The sequence below is a fragment of the Oncorhynchus tshawytscha genome, linkage group LG09, assembly GCF_018296145.1.
Source record: "Oncorhynchus tshawytscha isolate Ot180627B linkage group LG09, Otsh_v2.0, whole genome shotgun sequence".
NCBI classification, from domain to species: Eukaryota; Metazoa; Chordata; class Actinopteri; order Salmoniformes; family Salmonidae; genus Oncorhynchus; species Oncorhynchus tshawytscha.
In genome coordinates this window covers 27220521-27243886 of record NC_056437.1, presented here as the reverse complement: position 1 = coordinate 27243886, position 23366 = coordinate 27220521, and the positions used below count along the sequence as shown (strand labels likewise).

Here is a 23366-nt window from a genome sequence, read left to right as displayed (position 1 = left end):
GGAACATCTGAACACACTAGTGAAAGAGTAAAATCTTTGATCTAAATGCAGCCAATGGAATTAGTATGTTGTGAAGGGTTCAAAACGGTACATTTAATAAGAGACTTACAAGGACTGGAGAAAGACCAAAAGGAAACTCAAGGCTAAACACAGCATTTTGTGATTGTTCTCTTGATTAAGATTTTAATCAGTCTGGATGGAATGTCTGGGTCTGGCTGAGTTCTAAGGTCTACTCACTACGACGCCGGGGTGTCCTCGCTGGGGGTTGCAGTGGGGCTCTTGTGGGGTGCAGGGTATCGGCTAGGGGGGTCAGGGGGTCTGGTTGGAGGTCTGCAGATGGCAGGCTTCTCAGCTGGAGACCTCGTTTTGATCACACCGTCATTTTCTGCTGCAATGCAAGGAACGAAAGCCTTAGCTTCCATAACAGAACCAAGAGCTAACACAATGAAATCCACTTTCAACCTTCTTTCTCATTGAACATGAAATCAGTACCACAGAGCAGCTAGGTACTGTACTGCTGCACTGTTGTTAAGTGAAGTATAAAATGCAGTCTAAAATTCATAGCATGTTTGTATAGGCTACAGGTTGTTCCGCTACCTTCTCGAATGACCGCAACACTTCGAGGTGGTCTTCTGCCTTGGAAGGACTGCGCTCGGTTAACAGTGACTCCAGTCTCTCCATTGGCTGTTGCATCTGGCCTCTGACCTCCATCCGGTAGCTTAGCAACCAGTTTGACGACGTTAGAGTCTGAGTGTCTGTCCTGGCGGATGGATGGCCTGGGCAGGAGGGCCTGCCTCTGAGGAGGTTCCCGAGGGAGCCGTGGAGGGGCAGTTATGGGTTTGGTCCTTTGGAGAGGTGTAGGGCTCGTTGGGGTGTCCCTGCCAGCCTCCACTCCCTCTGGTCTGCTACCATTCTGATCATCTGTGAGACAAACACAGGAACATTTTCAAATCAACATACAAAGAGAGTACACATTCAGCCCAGGCATATCCCTGGTTTACCTTCTTGTGGTTGGGTTTAATGCAGAGGTTGTCGTTTTAACTGATTTTGAACTTGATATCATTACTTCTCCTGAGCTCCTACCTACCATGAGTAGTATACTTCTACTTACAGAATGTTATGTCTATACATGTAGTATGAGTGATCATAGCATATTTTAATAGCATACCTATTAGAAAATTAATAATTAAAACCAATTTAAAAAATTAACCATTATAAAAATAAATGAAACATTCTTTATATGATTTTATTTGTTTATATGGATCCTATTAGCTTTTTCAGAAACCTCTGCTACTCTTCCTGGGGTTCCTAGAGTATTATAAAAGCAAGTCTAATGTTGGCATTTGGGAGGATGCATTTAACAATGGCAGAAAGCACAAACCCTTTACAGTTAAATACATTTGTGAATTAATAGTCTGAGCTGGAGAAAAATATGGTTTTAAGGAAAGTGAATTGTGTATAACGATCTATTAATCTAGGATAATAAAAAGTCAGACTACTAGGTTGCATTCTTTCATCTAGTCATGATGTTGGCCAGGTTTCCAGTGGTACATACACTATTCAAATGCTGCGAGGGATTTAGACAGGTGGTAGTTTGTCGTCAAGCAAATCGGAGCTGGTTATTTGTTAACTCCAAGCAGGAACCAAGAAGAGTGATAAATAAAATACCACACAATGAGGGGAGGACACGCTGCAAGTGTTCCACATCTTTCCATACCACAGTAAATGAAAGGCATGACTCACAGACATTTAACACAAAGTTACAAGAGATATAAATGACATGATTTAGCCTGAAGCAATGACTTCCATTCAGTGATCACGGCCTAAGCAAGACCTCCAATTGCCTTTCTTTAAGCACAGTTAACAAAAACAATTAATGGTTCAACTTGGCTGAGGAGGTCGTAGTAAGCCAACATCTGGATATGCCATTGGCCTCTATGCAACAAATGTAATGCTTATTGTTTCCGAATCAACAAAATGGCTTGATAAAACGTCCCACCAAAAGGCTTGCGATTAATGTAAAGATCAAACATTTAGAAAGAAAAGTAAAAGCACTATTCTATTTTAGCAATTCACAACGAGTACTTAAGATTCACACTTGCAGTAATACAGTGCCCAGAATAAACATCAGCCACCTACTGTATAAATCACCTTACCCATACCAAGTGTACACTGTAATAATCCTAATATAATTATTTGCATTCACAGGACAAGGGATGGTAATGATAATAATGGTGATGGTGATAATGAGGATGATGATTAAACCAGAGGCTGATAATTACTCTCAATGTTCTGGAGCTGGCCATAATTAACTGCTGGGTAGACGCGGGGCGTGCGCTTGGAGATGGTGATTGGTTGCCGTTTCCTTGGGGTAATCCTTGGAGGCGGCATGGGTGGGGCTGTGGAACTCTCCTCTGGCGCAGTGCAGAAGATCTGTAATCACCCCAGCACGTCCAAAATGACTTACATTATATAGACATTCAACTTGAGAATATGCATTTAATAAAATCTAGAATGTAGTGTACCATGGAATACTTGAATGTTTATGATGCCACAGTGCATTAAATAACAATCACATGACTCTTGAGCTCTTTGCAAAGGAAGAAAGGTAATGACATTTTTCTAATTCACCTTGGTGTAGTCCTCGATTAGAATCTCAACAACAATGTTCTGGAACTTTATATCCAACATGGCTGCCACAGTCTCTTCCTCTGCCCTCATGAGGGTGGGGCCAAAGATCACGCCCATGTTGGAGGGAGTCATCAGGTTGTCTCCACTGTTGCTGCAGACACTGCCAACAGGAATACAGACGGGTTAGTAAACAACATAATTCTCTAAAGACATGTCCAACAAGAACAAACACCTCTCAAATAGGGGATAGGGAAGTTAATGCCAGTTAATGTCAATGTATAAATTGCACAACTACTATTAATGCATTAAATAAAAGTATTATTTTAGGAAGATTGGACAGCTATTACACTATGCATAGATGCATGAGTCTCAGTCAGATACTTTACCCATCTGAACAGATGCCACTTAATCCCTTCACTGACGCACATGCAACACAACACCACAAATGCATTTACAAAACAAGAAAAGGCCTAAATAAGCATAACTTGTATAACTTCATCAGTTAGGAGGCACACAGAGACTGAAGCACAACAGTGGCATGTCATATCAGGTTAGCTCTTACTTCACCAGGTGTTCGATCAGTAGGCTTAACATTTCTCGATTCTTCTCTGGGAGTTTGTATGTCAGGGAGTGGATTGCACCCAGTCGATCATCTAGACTATCTGATTCTAAGAAACAAGATACATTTCTTTTTACATGAGCAATAACTGACATATTGTCCATTAGTTAGATTGAGACCTATTATGTTAAGAGCAATATGAACGTATTCATAGGTAATTAACACAATCCATTACACACACACAACCAGTCAAACGTTTGGACACACCTACTCATTCAAGGGTTTTTCTTTATTTTTTACTATTTCTACATTGTAGAATAATAGTGAAGACATGGAGAACTATGAAATAACACCCATGGAATCATGTAGTAACCAAAAAGTGTTACACAAGTCAAAATCTATTTTATATTTGAGATTCTTCAAATAGCCACCCTTTGCCTTGATGACAGATTTGCACACACTTGGCATTCTCTCAACCAGCTTCATGAAGTAGTCACCTGGAATGCATTTCAATTAAAAGGTGTGCCTGGTTAAAAGTTCATTTGTGGAATTTATTTCCTTCTCAATGCGTTTTAGCCAATCAGTTGTATTATAACAAGGAAGTGGGAGTAGTATACAGAAGATACCCCTATTTTGTAAAAGACCAAGTCCATATTATGGCAATAACAGCTCAAATAAGCAAAGAGAAATGACAGTCCATCATTCATTTAAGACATGAAGGTCAGTCAATACGGAAAATGTCAAGAACTTTGAAAGTTTCTTCAAGAGCCGTTGCAAAAACCATCAAGCGCTATGATGAAACTGGCTCTCACGTGGACCGCCACAAGAAAGGAAGACCCAGAGTTACCTCTGCTGCAGAGGATAAGTTCATTGGAGTTACCAGCCTCAGAAATTGCAACCCAAATAAATGCTTCAGAGTTCAAGTAACAGACATCTCAACATCAACTGTTCAGAGGAGGCTATGTTAATTAGGCCTTCATGGTCAAATTGTTACAAAGAATCCACTACTAAAAGGACACCAATAAGAAGAAGACTAGCTTGGGCCAAGAAACACGAGCAATGTTCTTGGTCTGGAGTCCAAATTGGAGATTTTTGTTTCAACCGCCGTGTCTTTGAGACGCGGTATGGGTGAACGGATGATCTCTGCATGTGTGGTTTCCACTGTGAAGCATGGAGGAGGTAGTGTTATGGTGTGGGGGTGCTTTGCTGGTGACACTGTGATTTATTTAGAATTCAAGGCACACTTAACCAGCATGGCTACCACAGCATTCTACAGTGATACGCCATCCCATCTGGTTTGGGCTTAGTGGGACCATCATTTGTTTTTCAACAGGACAATGACCCAACACACCTCCAGGCTGTGTACAGTATGGGCTATTTTACCAAGAAGGAGAGTGATGGAGTGCTGCATCAGATGACCTGGCCTCCACAATCCCTGACCTCAACCAAATTGAGATGGTTTGGGATGAGTCTGACCACAAAGTGAAGGAAAAGCAGCCAACAAGTGCTCTGCGTATGTGGGAAGTCCTTCAAGACTGTTGGAAAAGCATTCCAGGTGAAGCTGGTTGAGAGAATGCCAAGTGTGTGCAAAGCTGCCATCAATATAAAATATATTTTGATTTGGTTAACACTTTTTTGGTTTATATGCATAGACATTGTGCATGAGAAAGTTCATCAGCAAAGCCTAATCCTCATCCCAGTCAAAGCATTTCAGGTGTCCAATTGCACACCTGCTGCTACATTGCGGTGTAATGTGAACCTCAAGAAGTTAAAAGATCGGGCTCCTGGGGCATGGGAGCATATCTCAGTTAAGAGGTTTTGAACTGGTGTATAACATGATTTTACAATGGTTTTACCATTTAATTATGGCATGTTCAAACGCAATATGGAGTTTTTCACACCCACTATGATACTGTGGATCCAGTCTGTGGAGAAACAGACCAAAATAAAATTACATTAAGAGGCAAGGGACTAGGATCCCCCGCAGGAGAACTGAATAAGATATCCAGAGGTAGGAACTTTAATTGACTGGATCTAATAAAAGAAAATGCCTGATGCCATTATATCCTTTATCATCTTTGTTATTGCTTTTTTCACAGGGAACACACAGATAGTGTGTTTATACTTATTTTTTTAAATGTATAAAGAAAATAAATAGGGATTTTACTTTAAATTTACTGTACTGAACAGAGAGAATGTTTTTTCCCCCTTCCCTTTTATAGCTGTAACCCAGCCTGTTGAACTTGAGAGTGAACTCAGTCTGATGGAGAACAAATGCACAATTAACTGTAGAAAGAGCACTTGGAAGACATAAAACAAGATGTGGAAGTAAACCACCTGTTGCTCAGCTCCCACAGCCAACCTTAAATGTAATTGTACATTTGAGTCATATCCAGAGTGACAGTAGTGAGCGCATACATTTTTATATTTGATTTGTACTGGTCTCCTGTGGTAATCGAACCCACAACGAGCACTGCTCTACTAACTGAGCTACACATTACTTCTAATGACTTGTACGATACCCAAACAGTGTTTGACAAAGACATGCATGAGAAGGAAATGTAAATGTGCATTGAGACGATCCTAAAGATCTAGAAATCTGACCTACTACTGTACATGTTCTGATAACAGAAATCCATCAGTTTAGTGGACTGGTGCAGCTTTTATTTTTAAAGTGTGTCAGCAAATAAAGTATGCAAATAAAATGTTGATCTTGAAGTGGGTCTGAGTAATTGTTTCTCCAAGTCATTGTCTTTATATCAGTAAGTGTGAAAACACATCTTACTTGCTGCTAAGATGAGGTCCCTGTTGAGACCGTAGGTCATCAGAGGCTCTGTTAAACTCCTGTGGATGAACACACGCGATCAGGTAAACAAGTACAGTACAAATACTCCAACACTCACATCATACCCTAAAACAGCCTTTTTAATAACTGCTACTGAATTGTTGCTCATGCACTTTCAGCATCAAAGTGCTACAGTACTCATTCTGAATGAATTTAAGAGTCCACTGACAAATGTCTCCTTATCAAAATGTTCCTTCCTAGTCTGAAATTAGACTTAACAATGCAGTGTTAAGGCATGAGTGACCAAAGGCCTAATGTAAGCCTTCAAGCAGCTGCCTGGCCTCCTCAAAGTGTGGGGAGACAACCTGTGAGTAAATCGTTATGAGGGGTATTGGGGGAGGGTAAAACCTGGCCTTGAAGACAAGAGGCCTTGAAGACAAGAGGCCTTGTCACTGAGCACTTTAAGCAGCAAACAATTATACTAGGCTCATGGAGCAGAGAGAAACCTCTCATCCTTTGCCAGCATAGATGATTACAACTTTAATATGTAGTATATCTAATCACAGCACATAACTTATTTCAAAACATGGCATTATATTTTCTCATAAAACATAGAATATACAGTCTGGAAATGGCAGAGCGCTGTTTTGCCCTCTTTAAATGTCTCTAATTTAGAAGCTGAGTGCTAATTGGCATCAGACAAAGCTTGGTCTAACATTCTATAGAACATGTTGTTCCAGAGCAACTGGCTCTTGTATGTCACCTGCTAGATGATTTAAGACAGAGGTGTCAAACTCATTTCATGGAGGGCTTAGTGTCTGCAGGTTTTTGTTTTTTCCTTTCAATTAAGACCTAGACAACCAGCTGAGGGGAGTTTTCCACTAATTAGTGACCTTAATTCATCAATCAAGAATAAAGGAGGAGCCCAGACACTCGGCCCTCCGTGGAATGAGTTTGACAAGATTTAATAGGACGGGAACACACCGGAGATAAAACTTCATGGCACTTGTGATGGTTTTAATGTCCCAGTCACTGCTGTGGAAATCCACATCCCCTGGGCATTTCTGGTCTACAGGAAGAGGAGAAAGACTATTAAAAACAAACAAGAAAACACAATTCTGAAGAGTGACAACAAGTACAGGTTAAACTCAAATAAAGCATACTATTTAATAGCAAACAAACCTGACAAAACACCTTGCAGCCCTCCCAAAACAAATAAACAGCAAACCAGTTATAATTTCCCAAAAATAAGGATAAATGCTTTAATTAGAAACACCATTCATAACAATTTTAAACACTTCTACAAAAATCTGAATTAAACAGTTGAACTGATCCTACATCCTTCTTAGACTCAATAACTTTGAAACAATCAGCAGCAGCAAGAAAAATATTAAAAATGTAAATCCCCCAGAAGAAATATTGGACACTTAAAACATTAGCGCGGAGAAAAGCACAATGGGCATCTTTCCCAATGTCATTTTATTTGATATTCTGGGACAAAGTAGTGCCCCTATTTACTCAAATGACAACACACGACACTCAATTCAGCGCTTCTGAGTTTCATGTATCAAACAGTTATTTCAGTTATATTCAAACCAGGAAAATATGGAGTCCCATCAGATTACAGACCCATAAATGTAATAAATTGTGACAAAATAATAACAATAGTCATAAGCAACAGAATGGCAGAAGTATTACCAGACTTGATACATATTAAGCCAACATGGTTTATTAGAAATATACACTTACAAATTAAAATATGTTTCAGTATAATACAGTACTCTAAAAAACAAGATGTATCAATAATGGCTGTTGATAGCAAAAAGGCTTTTCACCGTAGAGTGGCCTTTTCTATTCAAAACTTTGGAAGCCTTCAACTTTCCACCTGAAATAATACATTTCATAAAAATATCCTGTATTGTCTAGTGTTGTGGCTTTGCTGGCATGCATCCCACTTTTTTTCTCTCTGCTCCAAGAGCCCCCACCCACCAAGAATTACATGTTAAAAATCACCACTGGGTACGAGACTGGGATGTCCTCTCTCCCCCCTCATGTTTGCACTGACAATACGTGAAAATAGTCTGGGATTAGCATGCGCATCTCCCATATGTAACCATTGTTCCTCTTTAGTGCATTTAACAATATGTCGCAAGTAAAAGCCTTTGGTGACGAGTTGATACAATCTCAGGATATAAAATTAACGTGAAAATTTCATTTTTTATGGCAATAGGAAAAATACAACTTAATTTATGATCTACAGCAATCCTTTAAGTGAACCACAAAAAATGTAAATACTTAGGATATTTAAGTGATAATAAAACAAATATATTAAGATACAGTTATCCTAGATCTAATTCAATTGAACAATCTCCCCATAAATTTAACAAGTAGAATAAACCTCTTTAGAATGGCCTGGCTCCCAAAGTTTGTATGTTTATTCTCAGTAATACCAATTACCCCACTAAAACACAGCCTAGTGGTTAGTGCATTGGACTAGTAACAGGAAGGTTGCAAGTTTAAACCCCCGAGCTGACAAGGTACAAATTTGTCATTCTGCCCTGAACAGGCAGTTAACCCACTGTTCCTAGGCCATCAGTGAAAATAAGAATTTGTTCTTAACTGACTTGCCTAGTTAAATACAGTGGGGAGAACAAGTATTTGATAACCTGCAAAGTCGGTAGTGTTTCCTACTTACAAAGCATGTAGAGGTCTGTAATTTGTATCATAGGTACACTTCAACTGTGAGAGACGGAATCTAAAACAAAAATCCAGAAAATCACATTGTATGATTTTTAAGTAATTCATTTGCATATTATTGCATGACATAAGTATTTGATCGCCTACCAATCAGTAAGAATTCCAGCTCTCACAGACCTGTTAGGTTTTCTTTAAGAAGCCCTCCTGTTCTCCACTCATTACCTGTATTAACTGCACCTGTTTGAACTCGTTACCTCCAACCTCTCCACAATGGCCAAGACCAGAGAGCTGTGTAAGGACATCAGGGATAAAATTGTAGACCAGCACAAGGCTGGGATGGGCTACAGGACAATAGGCAAGCAGCTTGGTGAAAAGGCAACAACTGTTGGCGCAATTATTAGAAAATGGAAGAAGTTCAAGATGACTGTCAATCACCCTCGGTCTGGGGCTCCATGCAAGATCTCACCTCGTGGGGCATCAATGATCATGAGGCAGGTGAGGGATCAGCCCAGAACTACACGGCAGGACCTGGTCAATGACCTGAAGAGAGCTGGGACCACAGTCTCAAAGAAAACTATTAGTAACACACTACGCCGTCAAGGATTAAAATCCTGCAGCGCACGCAAGGTCCCCCTGCTCAAGCCAGCGTGTGTCCAGGCCCGTCTGAAGTTTGCCAATGACCATCTGGATGATCCAGAGGAAGAATGGGAGACGGTCATGTGGTCTGATGAGACAAAAATAGCTTTTTGGTCTAAACTCCACTCGCCATGTTTGCAGGAAGAAGAAGGATGAGTACAACCCCAAGAACAACATCCCAACCGTGAAGCATGAAGGTGGAAACATCATTCTTTGGGGATGCTTTTCTGCAAAGGGGACAGGACGACTGCACCGTATTGAGGGGAGGATCGATAGGGCCATGTAACGCGAGATCTTGGCCAAAGATGGCATTGAAGATGGGTCGTGGCTGGGTCTTCCAGCATGACAACGACCCGAAACACACAGCCAGGGCAAGTAAGGAGTGGCTCCATAAGAAGCATCTCAAGGTCCTGGAGTGGCCTAGCCAGTCTCCAGAACTGAACAGGAAAGAAAATCTTTGGAGGGAGCTGAAAGTCCGTATTGCCCAGTGACAGCCCCGAAACCTGAAGGATCTAGAGAAGGTCTGTATGGAGGAGTGGGCCAAATCCCTGCTGCAGTGTGCGCAAACCTCATAAAGAACTACAGGAAACGTATGATCTCTGTAATTGTTTTTCTGATGTATCAAATACTTATGTCATGCAATAAAATGCAAATTAATTACTTAAAAATCATACAATGTGATTTTCTGGATTTTTGTTTTAGATTCCATCTCTCACAGTTTAAGTGTACTGTTGATAAAAATTACAGACCTCTACATGCTTTGTAAGTAGGAAAACCTGCAAAATCGGCAGTGTGGCAAATACTTGTTCTCCCCACTGTAGGTCAAATAAAAATAAATGGACATTCTTTAAATGGAGGGTGGTTTTAACCTTCTAGATTTGGAATTGTATCAACTCGTCATCCAGGGCTTTTACTCGTATTGTTAAATGCACCAAAGAGGAACAATGGTTACATTGTTGAAATATCCAGTTGAAATATCTGACTGTATTGGTGAATTAAAGTACTCAATCTTAAAACGCAAGTAAATATAAAATGCCAGTGTCTTTTGCACTGTTTCCACAACAATAAAACTATTATGGAGGGTTGGATACAAGATTATGATATGGATACAATATTATGATAAATTAAGCCTTTGCGCTTAGTGATATATTGATTAATATTGGAAAAAATAAATGTTATATCCGGTAACAGTCATCTGCCTTAGGGGCAAGGGAATTACTTATAAACTACTTCATAAATATGCATTTGGTGCTTTTTAATATTGCTTCAAAATCTGCGGTGTGTTTGCCTGGCTACCCAAAATACTTGCTCCGCCCAAACGCTGCGCCACACCCACGGACGTTACTTTGTTCTCCGCAATGAGTCTGGATCAGTGTAGCTCCCCGACAACTTCTAGAATGCAAACACATTCTAACCGTTCTGATTGGTCCAAGAAAAACTGCTGAGTTGGGCCAGAGTCAGAACACACATGGGTAAAGCAGATTTTAAAAAATGTGTCATTGGCTTTGATACTCTGATTAGTTAGAAATTATCCAATCACCGAGGTCTTTGTTTTGCACAACAACCGTCTCAGAATGATGTAAAAAAAAATTTTTAAAAAGCAGAATAATTCAGTTTGAGTTCTCAGGCAAGCTGTGTGTGCCAGTAAAACAGGGAAATGTAACAGTTTAATCTCTGTATTGTGCTTCAAACAGCCCCTCTGTTTCATGCATTCTTCAATCCCATCTATCTATCGAGAGAGGGAGAGAGAGAGAGAGAACATGTTGACTGGGTAATTTCCTCACCAAAGAAAGCATTTAAAAGCTTCTGCACTTGGATGTTACTGCCAACAGTTCTGTATACTCCTTCTTGTGTGAGTCCTGTAAAAGAGAGAAGGAGAGAGTGGGTGGGGTTTAGGTAAAAGGAAAGAAAAGGGGGAGTTTCCTCCAGAGAAATTCAGAGCAGTGGAAATGTACAAGCTGTTCCTCAGTGCAGGCCTGTATCAACTGGAGTGAAAATAAGGACGGAGCAGACAACGCCTTCACAATGCTAGCCTACTTCCCAGCCTCTTCCAAATGAATGATTTGCTTCACTGCTCCAGTGGATGGCTGAAGTTTATGTTATTATACGAGGCCTGTATATCTTACTGGTTGTGAAAGATAAGAGGATCATTTAATGTATGCCATTTAGCAGACGCTTTCATCTAAAGAGACTTACAATCATGCATTAATACATTTAATGCATGGTTGGCCGCGGGAATCGAACCCACAATCCTGGCTTTGCAAGCACCATGCTCGACCACCTAAACCATACAGGACCATACAAAATCAAAGTACCGGTGCCTCACCAAACTCGTAAATAAATTGGACGAGTGAATTAGGGAGGGCTGAAGTGAGAAAGCCTATGGAATCTAAAGAATTTGAGCTGCTTGAGAGATAAGAGCAGTTGAATGTGCCCACACATTTAACCGATTTCTGATGCCATATGGTAATATACTCTCTCTGGAGTAATACTTTTATTGCCTACATACTGGTATGATTCTTAAAAAACTATGTATAGTACTAGTGCATTGTTATTAGTTATATTGCTGTAAACAAAGTAAAACAGCAAATGTAGTATGGACTGAAGTGCTCTTCTATAAGGACATTTATTGTGGTGAGCTAAATGGCAAAGTTAAGCTTTCCTGACTGGACGTCATAATGCAGCCGTTGTGTTTTTATTTACTGCTGCCCTCTAGTGAGAAAGTTCATTTAGGATAGCAGTGAGGCTTCAGAGTCCATTTCAAACAACTCATCTCTGCCCTCTAACGGGCAATATGGAAAACTGACTAGACTATGACGAAACTGGCATGATATCTGATAGGCGGCATACAAAGACAAAACGCATGGTATGGACTAGAACTTTCTGGTTACTTTACCTTTAGTTTCAACGAAGTTAATGCATTTTCTTACAAACTTGAATCCAACTTCATTCAATTCCACTGTGGAAGACAAGTAACATTTAACAGATTTCACAAGCAGTGGAATGACAAACAAATGTGTCTTTATGGATGTTCAGTGAGATTAATACTGTTTAATTTACTATATTATACTGCAGTAAAAAACAACCAATAATGAACATTGGTAATGGTACATACTTTCAGCTTGCTTGTGAATTGGGGAATGATAAATCTGGAATGAAATAACAAATGTAAAACACCAAAAACTAATATCTGTGTAGCTTTCTGTGGCACTCATAAAGATAACCCTGAATATCATATTTCATCATCATTACCAAAGAAAAAACAGCAATATTAGGACTATAAAACACAATGCCTTTACAGTACAGAATAACATTTGGACCAAGGGGGCTGTATGGACCCTCCAGTAAAGAAACTCACAGGCTCTTTTCCATCCATGGCCTCCATCCATAACTTCCTGTTGGCCTCCGAAACAGCCTGGAGAGTGACAGGTATGTTTCTATTGTGATAGGAACAAGTGCCACAGTTAGTACATAGACAATATTGCATGTTTGACTAATATATATATATATATTTTTTTTAAATTGGCTGATGTCTGAGCTCCTTTTTTAAGTTAAGTTTATTAAATCCACCATTTAAAAAAATAAAAAAACAAGCACACATAAAACGTGAAAAAGCCTTACATGCACATTAGTAAAATCCTCGAAGATATCACAATAAAGTCAGACTTATTTCCATTGTGGTCCCTCTGTCTGATAAAAATACACCTTATGGAACAGCAGGGACAGTGAAGTAACAAACATAGACACATGCATGCACACACGATAACATACGCACTATACACACGTACACATGGATTTTTCGTTGTAGATATGTGGTAGTGGAGTATTGGCCTGAGGGCACACAATGTGTTGTGAATTCTGTAATGAATGTTTTTAAAATTGTATAACTGCCTTAATTTTGCCGGACCCTTGGCAGCAGCTAATGGGGCTCCATAATTAATACAATGAAATATCAGTGTACGGCTTGCGTCCCTCTGCTGTAAATATTGTAAAGAATGCCTTGCTTGTATAAATCAAATCAAATTTTATTTGTCACATACACATGGTTAGCAGATGTTAATGCGAGTGTAGCGAAATGCTTGTGAGTTCATGGTGTTCCCTTCCCCTGAAATCACAGAGTTTGCCATCTGCTTCCAGCAGGAAGTAGGCACCTGCTGCCAACTGATTGTTTGGGCTATCATCCACTCTGTACATGCACACACTCAGTGTCCTTGTAGACCACCTGTTCACCTCACTGCTCAAACGTGTTTATACCACAAGGCATGTATGATCTTATACGAAGTCTACCTCATCTCAAAGTCTCAAAGTGGCTTGTTTGTACTAACCTCTCGTAAGTTTCGATATCAAAGCAGAAGCGCTTGTCTATGGACTCTGTCTTTCGGCGGAAGCAGGATTTAAGCTTCAGCTCTGTGGGGCCCTGGAAGAAAGCATCACAGTGTGTGAGTAAAAGGAGGGTGGAGAGGCCTAGAGAGATAATCTCTACATTACAGCTTTGGAGAAAGTAAAAAATATATATTTTTTAAAATCATTATATGAGCACATGTGTATTTGAATAATTCCATTGAGATATCAGAGATGAACAAATAGTTGTCTAATCAAGATTCTATTACCAATTTTATGACCTACCTGTTTGGTTGCGGGTTTTGGTTCAGCAGGGACCATGACAAACAGCTTGCTGGCTTTGTGATACTTGCAGTAGTACTTGACCCATGACACACCCAAGGCCCCTGGGAGAGCAGGGTGATAGGATATCATGTCAGGGCTCATTCAATACAACATGTTGAGAGGAATATAGCAGGTTCGTTCCACCAATTAGGTGCCTTTTGAGAAGTGTAACTTGGTTGAAATGCACTTTTGATTTCACCTAATTTTAACATTGTCTTTCTAGAAGTGACAGAGGGTTGATGAGGGACATGTCAAAATGCTGAATTTTGGCACTTTAGCAAGCCTCTATAAAAAATCTGATTGCTTGAATTTTCCATGTGGTCTATATTAAAGAGCATTTAATTTAATATAACATGCTTTTAAAATTCAATATTGGTGCACAATTTCTACTTAAAATATCAAAGGGCACTCACTTCGTGGGAAGACAGCAGGTTTACAAACAAACCGACATGAATACTTACACTTCTCCTGAGAGTACAGGTAGCCCTCAATGGTTGGTTGGCCGTGCATTTTGCCGATCTGGGTTGGATGCTTCATTCTCTTCATCAGCTCCTCCATCTCCTCACGAGTGCTCTCGAAGTGGTTCCGCGTCTGCAGATCACAGCAAAACAGTCCATGTTGGATGGTTATAAGAAAGCCCTATTACAGCTTCCTGAAGTCCTAACCAGACCCATCACGACCATTACCACCCATCGCCACCATCATCATTGAGTCTCATTATCATCGGTAGCTACTCACATTCTGCAAGCTGAGCTGCAGCTCCTGCTTATAGGGCATGAAGTCCTGAGTCATCTCCACCGTCAGATTGTTGAGTGTTAGGATACTGTGAAGAAATGCCAGCACCTGTCCATTGAAAATGCAACATACATATAATTATTAGTATATTGATAATCATTCAGAAAATGGTCCTGTCACTATATTCTTCTAATGGGCAAATGTATTTCATAATACTTAATGAAGTGAAGTGTAAGAGTTCACCTCCATAACTGCCTTGAGTAACAGATTTCTAGGCTCTCACAGCTGTTCAAAGGCTGTTCTTAACACTCACTGCTAATGTACTCGAACACTAACCTATTTCTACTCTGGCATTTGGGTCCAATGAGAAATCAATGCAATTGTGAGTAATTGTTTCCTAGTGCCATGCTAGACTTGCCTTCCTTAATGTGCAGGTGTTCAGAGGTAACTATAGTTAGTTCAGGATGAGGGCTATTGATCCACTGTGGCCGTATCATATAATAGGTTACACAGGCAGCATCTATAGCCGAGTGAGAGAGTGAGTGAGTGAGTGAGTGAGTGAGTGAGTGAGTGAGTGTGGATAGCCATGCAGCAACACTGGGAGGCGTAAACAGGAAGCGTGGCAGACTAGAAGAAAGCACTTACAGGCTCCACCACATCAAACTTCTTTCGGTCCTGCACCTGCTGGATCTGGTACACATACTCCACTGACGACTCATAGAAGTTCAGCCTCTCTTTGTCCAGCAGCTCGTCAGCCTGTGGAGGAACCACATGGTGATTACAAAAGCAGCTTATTTCCAAATAGTCTTCATAAGTGTTATTAGCTCATCTTTAAACCATTGAGCTAGTTGAGTTATCCAATTAGGGAGCATTATAATACAATAAAGACATTTGACAAACAAAAAACTTTGTAAAAAAAATTCCATTGAACTGTTTACAGGAAGCCAATGTTGAGGGATGTCCACCAACCTCCTGCAGCTGAGTTTCCTTCTTCTTAGCAGACAAATTCAGATGTTTATCTAACTGAGAGTAATATTTTTCGCTTTCTTTCTCAAACTTCTTCCTTCTTTCCTAAAAGAAGGAAGTTTATTCAATTACACCATAATTCAACAAAACATTTACAAACATTTTTTCAGTGTGAGACTCCATCATGAGTCAAGAAAAATAATAGCAAGATCTTAATCACAACAGTTTGTACATGCACATGTTGCTCCACACAGCCATAACTGGCCTTGATCTGTTGAGATCAGAGTTTTCCCCCAACCCCCTCCTGGGGGACCACAAAACAGTCCACATTTTTCTTCTAGCTTTGCACATCTGATTCAACTACTCAAGGGCTTGGTTATTACTTGAATCAGGTGTGTTAGTGCAGGGCTATAACAAAACTGTGGACTGTCTGGGAGGTCACCCAGGACAGAGTAGGGGAACACTGGTGTACATAGTCCTGCCAACATATTTGGAAGGCCTAGAATTGGTTTAAGATCATGTCTCAGCTGAGGTCATCTGTAGATGATTACAGACGTCAAAGCACTCCAGTCCACAACCCATTTTGGACTCAGACACAGCTGCCTTGGTAGAGAGGACAGAGGCACACAAAGGGTGAGTTGGAGAAAGGGAAGCTAACACTTTTTGAAAGCAAATTCCATGTTTTCAGTACAAACACTGAGCCTAATACAATATGTGCTAGATAGATCTCAAATCAATTGTAGTCAAAAGTAGGTCAACAGACCAAGGGTATGTGAAAAATGGATATCCAGTCCAGAACCACTAGAGGCAGCTCCAGTTTTCCATAGGCAGCTTTCAAAAACTCAGTTGATTTATTTAGCTTTGGCTTAGCGATTATACATTTTCCACTGAACGTTCCACATGTTTAGTGTGCAGTACAACACTAGTGGTGTTTCTACACCCCATCTGACTTAGTCACAATCTAAAAGGCGCAATTCAGTCAACCTGCATTGCAGCATAAGCATTCATAGAACTAGTACATTTGAATAGTCTTTGCAATGGTAAAAAAGTTTAACGTTTATGGTTAATGGTTATGGAAGTTTATGGTGGCACTGGGTAAGTATACAAAAGAGATACATTTAGTTTGACTGAATGCCTTGCTGAATAAGGTTGGTGTCATGGTGAGCTTCCCGCTAAATTTACACAGCAAGCAAATCTGGAGGGTGCCATCTCAGCGACACATGAGAATGGTTTATATGTACTGCCAAAACTTTAATCCTCTTTTCTCCCATCAAGTGCACACACTTGTTAGAAGGAAAGAGTGCTGCTTCAGCTCATGAATGTCTAATAGAAAGTGAGTATACTCAACAATCCAATAACCCATAATTGTAAAATGTACATACTGAAGTATCCATCACCCTAAATAAATGAATAAAAAGCTTTATATGAACTCACTTTTGTCACTCCTATTTGCTCCTTGCGAAACTTCTCCAGTGGCTTGATAAGCAGATCACAAGCATTCTGAACCTGAACCAGGAAAAAAAAAAATACAAAAAAATTGCATGACATATTTACAGTGCCGTCCGTAATTATTGGGAAAGTGATGAATTGCTTTCTTCTTTCGGCTCTATACTCCAAAGGTTTGTATTTGAAATCAAACAATGACTATGGAGGTTAAACTGCAGACTGTCAGTTTTCATTTGAGGGTATTTCCATCCATATCGGAGAACCGTTTAGACATTTCAGGGCACCAAAAATATTGGGACAAATTCACTTGTGTATTAAAGTTGTGGAACGTTTAGTATTCGGTTCCATATTCCTAGCATGCAATGATTACACCAACAAACTTGGATGCATTTGCTGTTTGCGTTTCAGATGATTTTGTTCCCAATAAAATTAAAATGGTAAATAATGTAGTGTAATTTTGGATTCACTTTTATTGTAAATAAAACACTTCTACATTAATGTGGATTCTACCATGATTACAGATAGTCCTGAATGTATCGTGAATGATGAGTGAAAAAGTTAGACGCACAAATATCATAACCCCAAGACATGCCAACCCCTCACCTTTACAATAAGAGGGATATGATATTTGTGCATCTAACTATCTTACTCAACATTCACGATACATTCAGGACTATCCGTAATCATGGTAGCATGCATATTAATGTAGAAGTATTTAGAAACGTATTGTCATTTACAATAAAAATGGACTCAATATAACAATACATTATTTAGCATTCATTTATATTGGTCACAAAATAATCTGAAACACAACCAAAACAAACAGCAAATGCATCCGTCATGACATTGGCCTGTGGGTGAGGTTTATGACCCCCCCTGTCTCTTGACTCTACAGAAGGACTCTTGTTAAACATAGAGAGTCTGGGAACATCAAAATGTGGGGGGAACGGAACCATATTTCAGTAATCCAACCAGCTGAAAATATGCATTGGTACTAAATGAATATGATGCCAGATCAGTTGGCGTCTGAGATAGTATTACTGATGATAGGACGACATAAAATGTATCTTGGAAAGTCTACACATTATAGTTTTCAGATTCACATGGAATTGTTGTGCAATTTAAAATGTTTAAATATGACACTATTTGTGAAAAGATTAAATGTAATTTAGCTTCTTAATGAGAAAACGGTTTGTCATAGAGCTCAACTCAGTGGCCCTGAAACACGCCCTTCTCTCCCCTCCTATATAAAGCCCTTGACAATAATGTAACTTTCTGTTACGAGGACATTAGGGCGACAGTCCTACGTTAAAAGATAAGCTGTTCCAAGGACGTGTGGACTTGAGATCCCCCACATTGAAAGGACAAAGACCACCTACAGAACTAAGCCAACCTGAGAGAACCTAATGAAATTAGCATCGAATTTCAATGTGAAGGTGACGACCTACATGCCGGAAGGATGAATTGCGACTATACCAGCCAGAATATAGCATGAGCATATAGTATGGCAACTTGGTATGAACTTTGAACTCTTATTCACTAAAGAAGTGATACCTCCTAGCCGTTGCGTTAGCACCCGCAGCTGTTAACGTGGGCTAGGAGAGGACGGACAGAGTATCCATTCTACCACGCTCCAGTTCACCACTAGACAGTCTTCAGAGGACCAGAGATCCATGCTGGTCAACCGGCTTACGCTCTACGACCAATCTACCAAAGCGCAGCTCAGAGTAAATATTTATTGCATTCTCCTTTTTCAAATGGGCGGTAATTTACAATGCATAAAATACTGTATTTAAGATAGCATAGCTTCTCCCTTTGTTACTCAATCTTCCTGCTCTGTCACTCAAACCCAACCCCCTTTCCTTTGAGTAACCAGCCGTCATGTTGGCTCCGTCCACCAGTGATGTTCTCTTTATGACATAATTTGTAATCAATGCATGATCCATTCGGTGTATATGTAATTCTGTGTGATTAGTTAGGTATTTAGTAAATAAATTAAACCAAATGTTGTATTGCTGATTCAACTTGTTAGCCAGGGTTCGAGAAGATAACCAAGAATTTACCACTTTCAGATGAGACTAACCAAGGTGACAATTAAATATTGACTGTTATTGATGTAAAAGTTTCCTTGGTCTTTAACTTGTTGAGTGTAGGGGGCAGTATTTTGATGTTTGGATGAAAAACGTCCCCAAATGAAACTGCCCATTTCTCAGGCCCAGAAACTAGAATATGCATATAATTGTCAGATTAGGATTGAAAACACTCGAAAGTTTCCAAAACTGTAAAAATATTGTCTGTGAGTATAACAGAACTGAAGGCGAAAACCTGAGGAAAATCCAAAGAGGAAGATCCTTTATTTTGAAAGCTCCCTGTTCCATTGCATGCCTTCACTCCATTTAAAAGGGATATCAACCAGATTCCTTTCCCTATGGCTTCCACATGGTCTGAACAGTCTTTAGACATAGTTTCAGTCTTTTATTCTGAAAAATGAGCGAGAAAGATCACATCGCATCAGTGGATGGCTGGGTGCCAGCAGAGTTCTGCATGCGCGAGCAGCTTGGAGCAGACATTTTCTCTCTCTCTCCTATTGAAAAAGCTACGGTCCGGTTGAAATATTGATTATTTATTGTAAAAACAACCTGAGGATTGATTATAAAAAACGTTTGACATGTTTCTATGAACTTTACGGATACTATTTGGAATTTGTCTGCCACGTCGTTTACCGCTCGAGCCTGTGGATTTCTGAACATAACTCCATTTGGTTGGCGCGTTATTTTGGATATAAAAGTAATCTTTATGGAACTAAAGGAACATGTGTGTAACTGGGAGTCTCGTGAGTGCAAACATCCGGAGATCAAAGGTAAGCAATTCATTTTATTGCTTTTCTGACCAATCTACTTTGCTGCTAGCTGTTTGTAATGTTTTGTCTGCTGAGAGAGATGCCCTTACATAAACGCTTGGTTTGCTTTCGCCGAAAAGCTTTTTTGAAATCTGACATGCCAGGTGGATTAACAACAAGCTAAGCTGTGTTTTGCTATACTGCACTTGTGATTTCATGAAAATTAAATATTTTTAGTAATTTAATTTGAATTTGGCACTCTGCAATTCATCGGATGTTGACGAAAATGATCCCGCTAATGGGATGGGTGCGCCAAGAAGTTAAGAGTTTATTCAGAAAATAACAGCTCTATAAACATTCTTTCGTGGTGCCCCAACTTTCTAGTTAATCATCTACCTGATTAGCTTAATCAGGTAATATTAATTACAGAGAAATTACTTTATAGAATAGCATGTCATATCACTTAATCCGGCATAGCCAAAGACACATCCAACTAGTTTGTAGAGTCGTAAGCTTGATGTAATCATTGCGTACTAGGAATATGGAACCAAATACTAAAAACTTTTGAACATTTTATTACACAAGTGAATTTGTCCCATTACTTTTGGTCCCCTGAAATGGGGGCGACTATGTACAAAAAGTGCTGTAATTTCTAAACGGTTCACCCGATATGGATGAAAATATCTAAAATTACAAGCTGACCGTCCACACTAACTTCAGAGTCATTGCATCATTTCAAATAATAAAGTGCAGTCCTGCAGAGTCAGAATAATAAAAAATGCTTCACTGTCCCAATAATTACAGAGGGCACTATATGTTCTGGCTGAAAAGATTTGGGATGAGCCCTCGGATCCTCAAAAAGTTCTACAGCTGCAACATCGAGAGCATCTTGATTGGCTGTATTATCACTTTGCATGGCAAATGCACCGCTCTCTACCACAATTGGCAAACTGTCTAAACCTGTTTTCGCTTTGTCATTATGAGGTATTGTGATTGTAGATGTAGATTGAAGATTAATTTTTTTAATTTCATTCATTTTAGAATAAGGCTGTAACGTAACAAAATGTAGAAATAGGGAAGGGGTGGTCTCAATCCTTTCCGAATGCACTGTATACACACACCAAACCCACATAATGACAACACACAGTTTTACACTCATCATATGCTGCTGGTACTCGGTTCTTTATTTTACTCGTATTATCTATCCTGATGCCTAGTCACTTTAGCCTGCCTTCATGTACATATCTTCCTTAAAGAACCCGTACCCCTGCACATTGATCTGGCACTATGTATTTTACATTTTTTTGTAATTTTTTAAATAGAAGTTTAACTAGGCATTGTTGGGAAGGGCTCGTAAGCCTGCATTTCACTAACATTTACACCCGATGTATTCAGTGCATGTAACAAATACAATTTTATTTGACCATTTGGCAAAAACATTCATGCATTACATTAAATACACAAGGTGAGTTATGATAAGAATGTGTGAAAAGGGGAAACCAGCAACTATAAGCCTAGAAATCAAACAAATAAACAGCGAGATCTCTTGCACTCCAGCAGGTGTTGCTCTTCTTCCCCTCAAAAAGAGCATCAGCTGTAATCAGAGAGCAACTGTGTTTAAAAACATCCTTAAAGCATCCAGAAAGCCCAGTATAACAGGATCTGCTGCTTTTCACTGCACGCTGATAATGCAGTGTCATGACATAATGACTTCAATAGCACAAAGCAAAAGACTAGAGTTCACTCCAGGGCCCAGATCTTCACTACTTTTTAATCTGGATCAGAACGATCCAGATTCTGTAATCCTCTTTTTTGCAATCCAGGATCAGATCAATTTGGCCGTTAAGTAATTTAAAAAACTTTTTTTTTAAAGAGAAAACAAATCAGGCAGGATCATTCTGATTGAGATATCAAGATCACAGAATCCAGATTTTCAATGCTTTGAAAAGTCCTACACCTTGCCATAGTGGACAGGTTGTGCTACTTCTGGACCATTTGCATTGTCCCCCCCCTCCCCCTCTTTTACACTGCTGCTACTCTGTTTATCATATATGCATAGTCACTTTAACAATACCTACATGTACATGCTACCTCAATTTGCCCGACTAAGCAGTGCCTGTATATAGCCTCGCTACTGTTATTTCACTGTTTGATTTTTTATTGTTTTTCTTTTTACTTATTTATTGTTCACCTAATACCTATTTTTTACTTTAAAAAACTGTACTGCTGTATTTGGCGCACGTGGGAGTGGGGGGAAAAAAGTTGTAGAAACAAAGAATGATTAATGGAAACAGGATACACCTGAGCTCAAATTCAAGTCTCATAGCAAAAGTTCTGAATGCTTATTTACATTAGGTATGTTTATTTGTAATAAATCTGCCAACTTTTTTTTGCTTTGACCCTATTGTTTGTAGATGGAGGAAAATGTTTTGTTTAATACATTTTAGAGTAAGGCTGTAACGCCTTATTCTAAAATGTGGAAAAAATGAAGGGTCCGAATACTTTCCAAATGCACTGTAGATTAAAATAGAGCCTGCCTGCATATCACTTATAAATAAGTAGATGCATCTATTTGACACCTCTCCATATAACTGCACACATGCCGACAGTACCAGTCAAAAGTTTGGACAACTACTCACGCAAAGGTTTTTCTTTATTTTTACAATTTTCTACATTGTGGAATATTAGTGAAGACATAAATGATGAAATAACACACATTGAATCATTTAGTAACCCCCCCAAAAACAACTTGTTAAATCAAAATATATTTTATATTTGAGATTCTTCAAAGTAGCCACCCGTTGCCTTGATGACAGCCTTGCACTTTCTTGGCATTCTCTCAACCAGCTTCATGAAGTAGTCGCCTGGAACGCATTTCAATCAACAGTTGTGCCTTGTTAAAAGTTCATTTGTGGAATTTCTTTCCTTCTCAATCAGTTGTGTTGTGACAAGGTAGGGGTAGTATACAGAAGATAAACCTATTTGGTAAAAGACCAAGTCCATATTATGGCAGGAACAGCTCAAATGAGCAAAGAGAAAACGACAGTCCATCATTACTTTAAGACATGAAGGTCAGTCAATCTGGAAAATGTCAAGAACTTTGAAAGTTTCTTCAAGTGCTGTCGCATAAAACATCAAGGGCTATGAAGAAACTGGCTCTCATGAGGACCACCACAGGAAAGGAAGACCCAGAGTTACCTCCTCTGCAGAAGATAAGTTCATTAGAGTTAACTGCACCTCAGATTGCAGCCGAAAAAAATGCTTCCGAGTTCATGTAACAGACATCTCAACATCAACTGTTCAGAGGAGACTGAGTCAGGCCTTCATGGTTGAATTGCTTCAAAGAAATCACTACTAAATGACACCAATAAGAAGAAGAGACTTGCTTGGGCCAAGAAACAAACAAT

At 39.5% G+C, this 23366-nt stretch overlaps 1 protein-coding gene across 2 annotated transcripts in view; it reads right to left on the bottom strand.

The window, feature by feature from the left end:
* The window catches only part of LOC112257671 (oligophrenin-1), a 49816-nt gene that overhangs the window by 3791 nt on the left and 22659 nt on the right, over positions 1-23366 (bottom strand). Inside the window, exons 5-22 of one of the 2 annotated variants that reach the window (XM_024431428.2) lie at positions 17109-17180; positions 15678-15779; positions 15354-15464; positions 14712-14816; positions 14435-14564; positions 13935-14035; positions 13634-13725; positions 12667-12745; positions 12424-12457; positions 12205-12267; positions 11093-11167; positions 6960-7044; positions 5976-6034; positions 3194-3299; positions 2632-2791; positions 2283-2433; positions 598-921; positions 238-388 (exon numbers count right to left, since the gene is read on the bottom strand). In XM_024431428.2, the coding sequence (XP_024287196.1) occupies positions 238-388; positions 598-921; positions 2283-2433; positions 2632-2791; positions 3194-3299; positions 5976-6034; positions 6960-7044; positions 11093-11167; positions 12205-12267; positions 12424-12457; positions 12667-12745; positions 13634-13725; positions 13935-14035; positions 14435-14564; positions 14712-14816; positions 15354-15464; positions 15678-15779; positions 17109-17180 (2000 nt within the window). The remainder of the gene's footprint in view (positions 1-237; positions 389-597; positions 922-2282; positions 2434-2631; positions 2792-3193; positions 3300-5975; positions 6035-6959; positions 7045-11092; positions 11168-12204; positions 12268-12423; positions 12458-12666; positions 12746-13633; positions 13726-13934; positions 14036-14434; positions 14565-14711; positions 14817-15353; positions 15465-15677; positions 15780-17108; positions 17181-23366) is intronic. The other variant, XM_024431429.2, reaches the window with a different exon arrangement.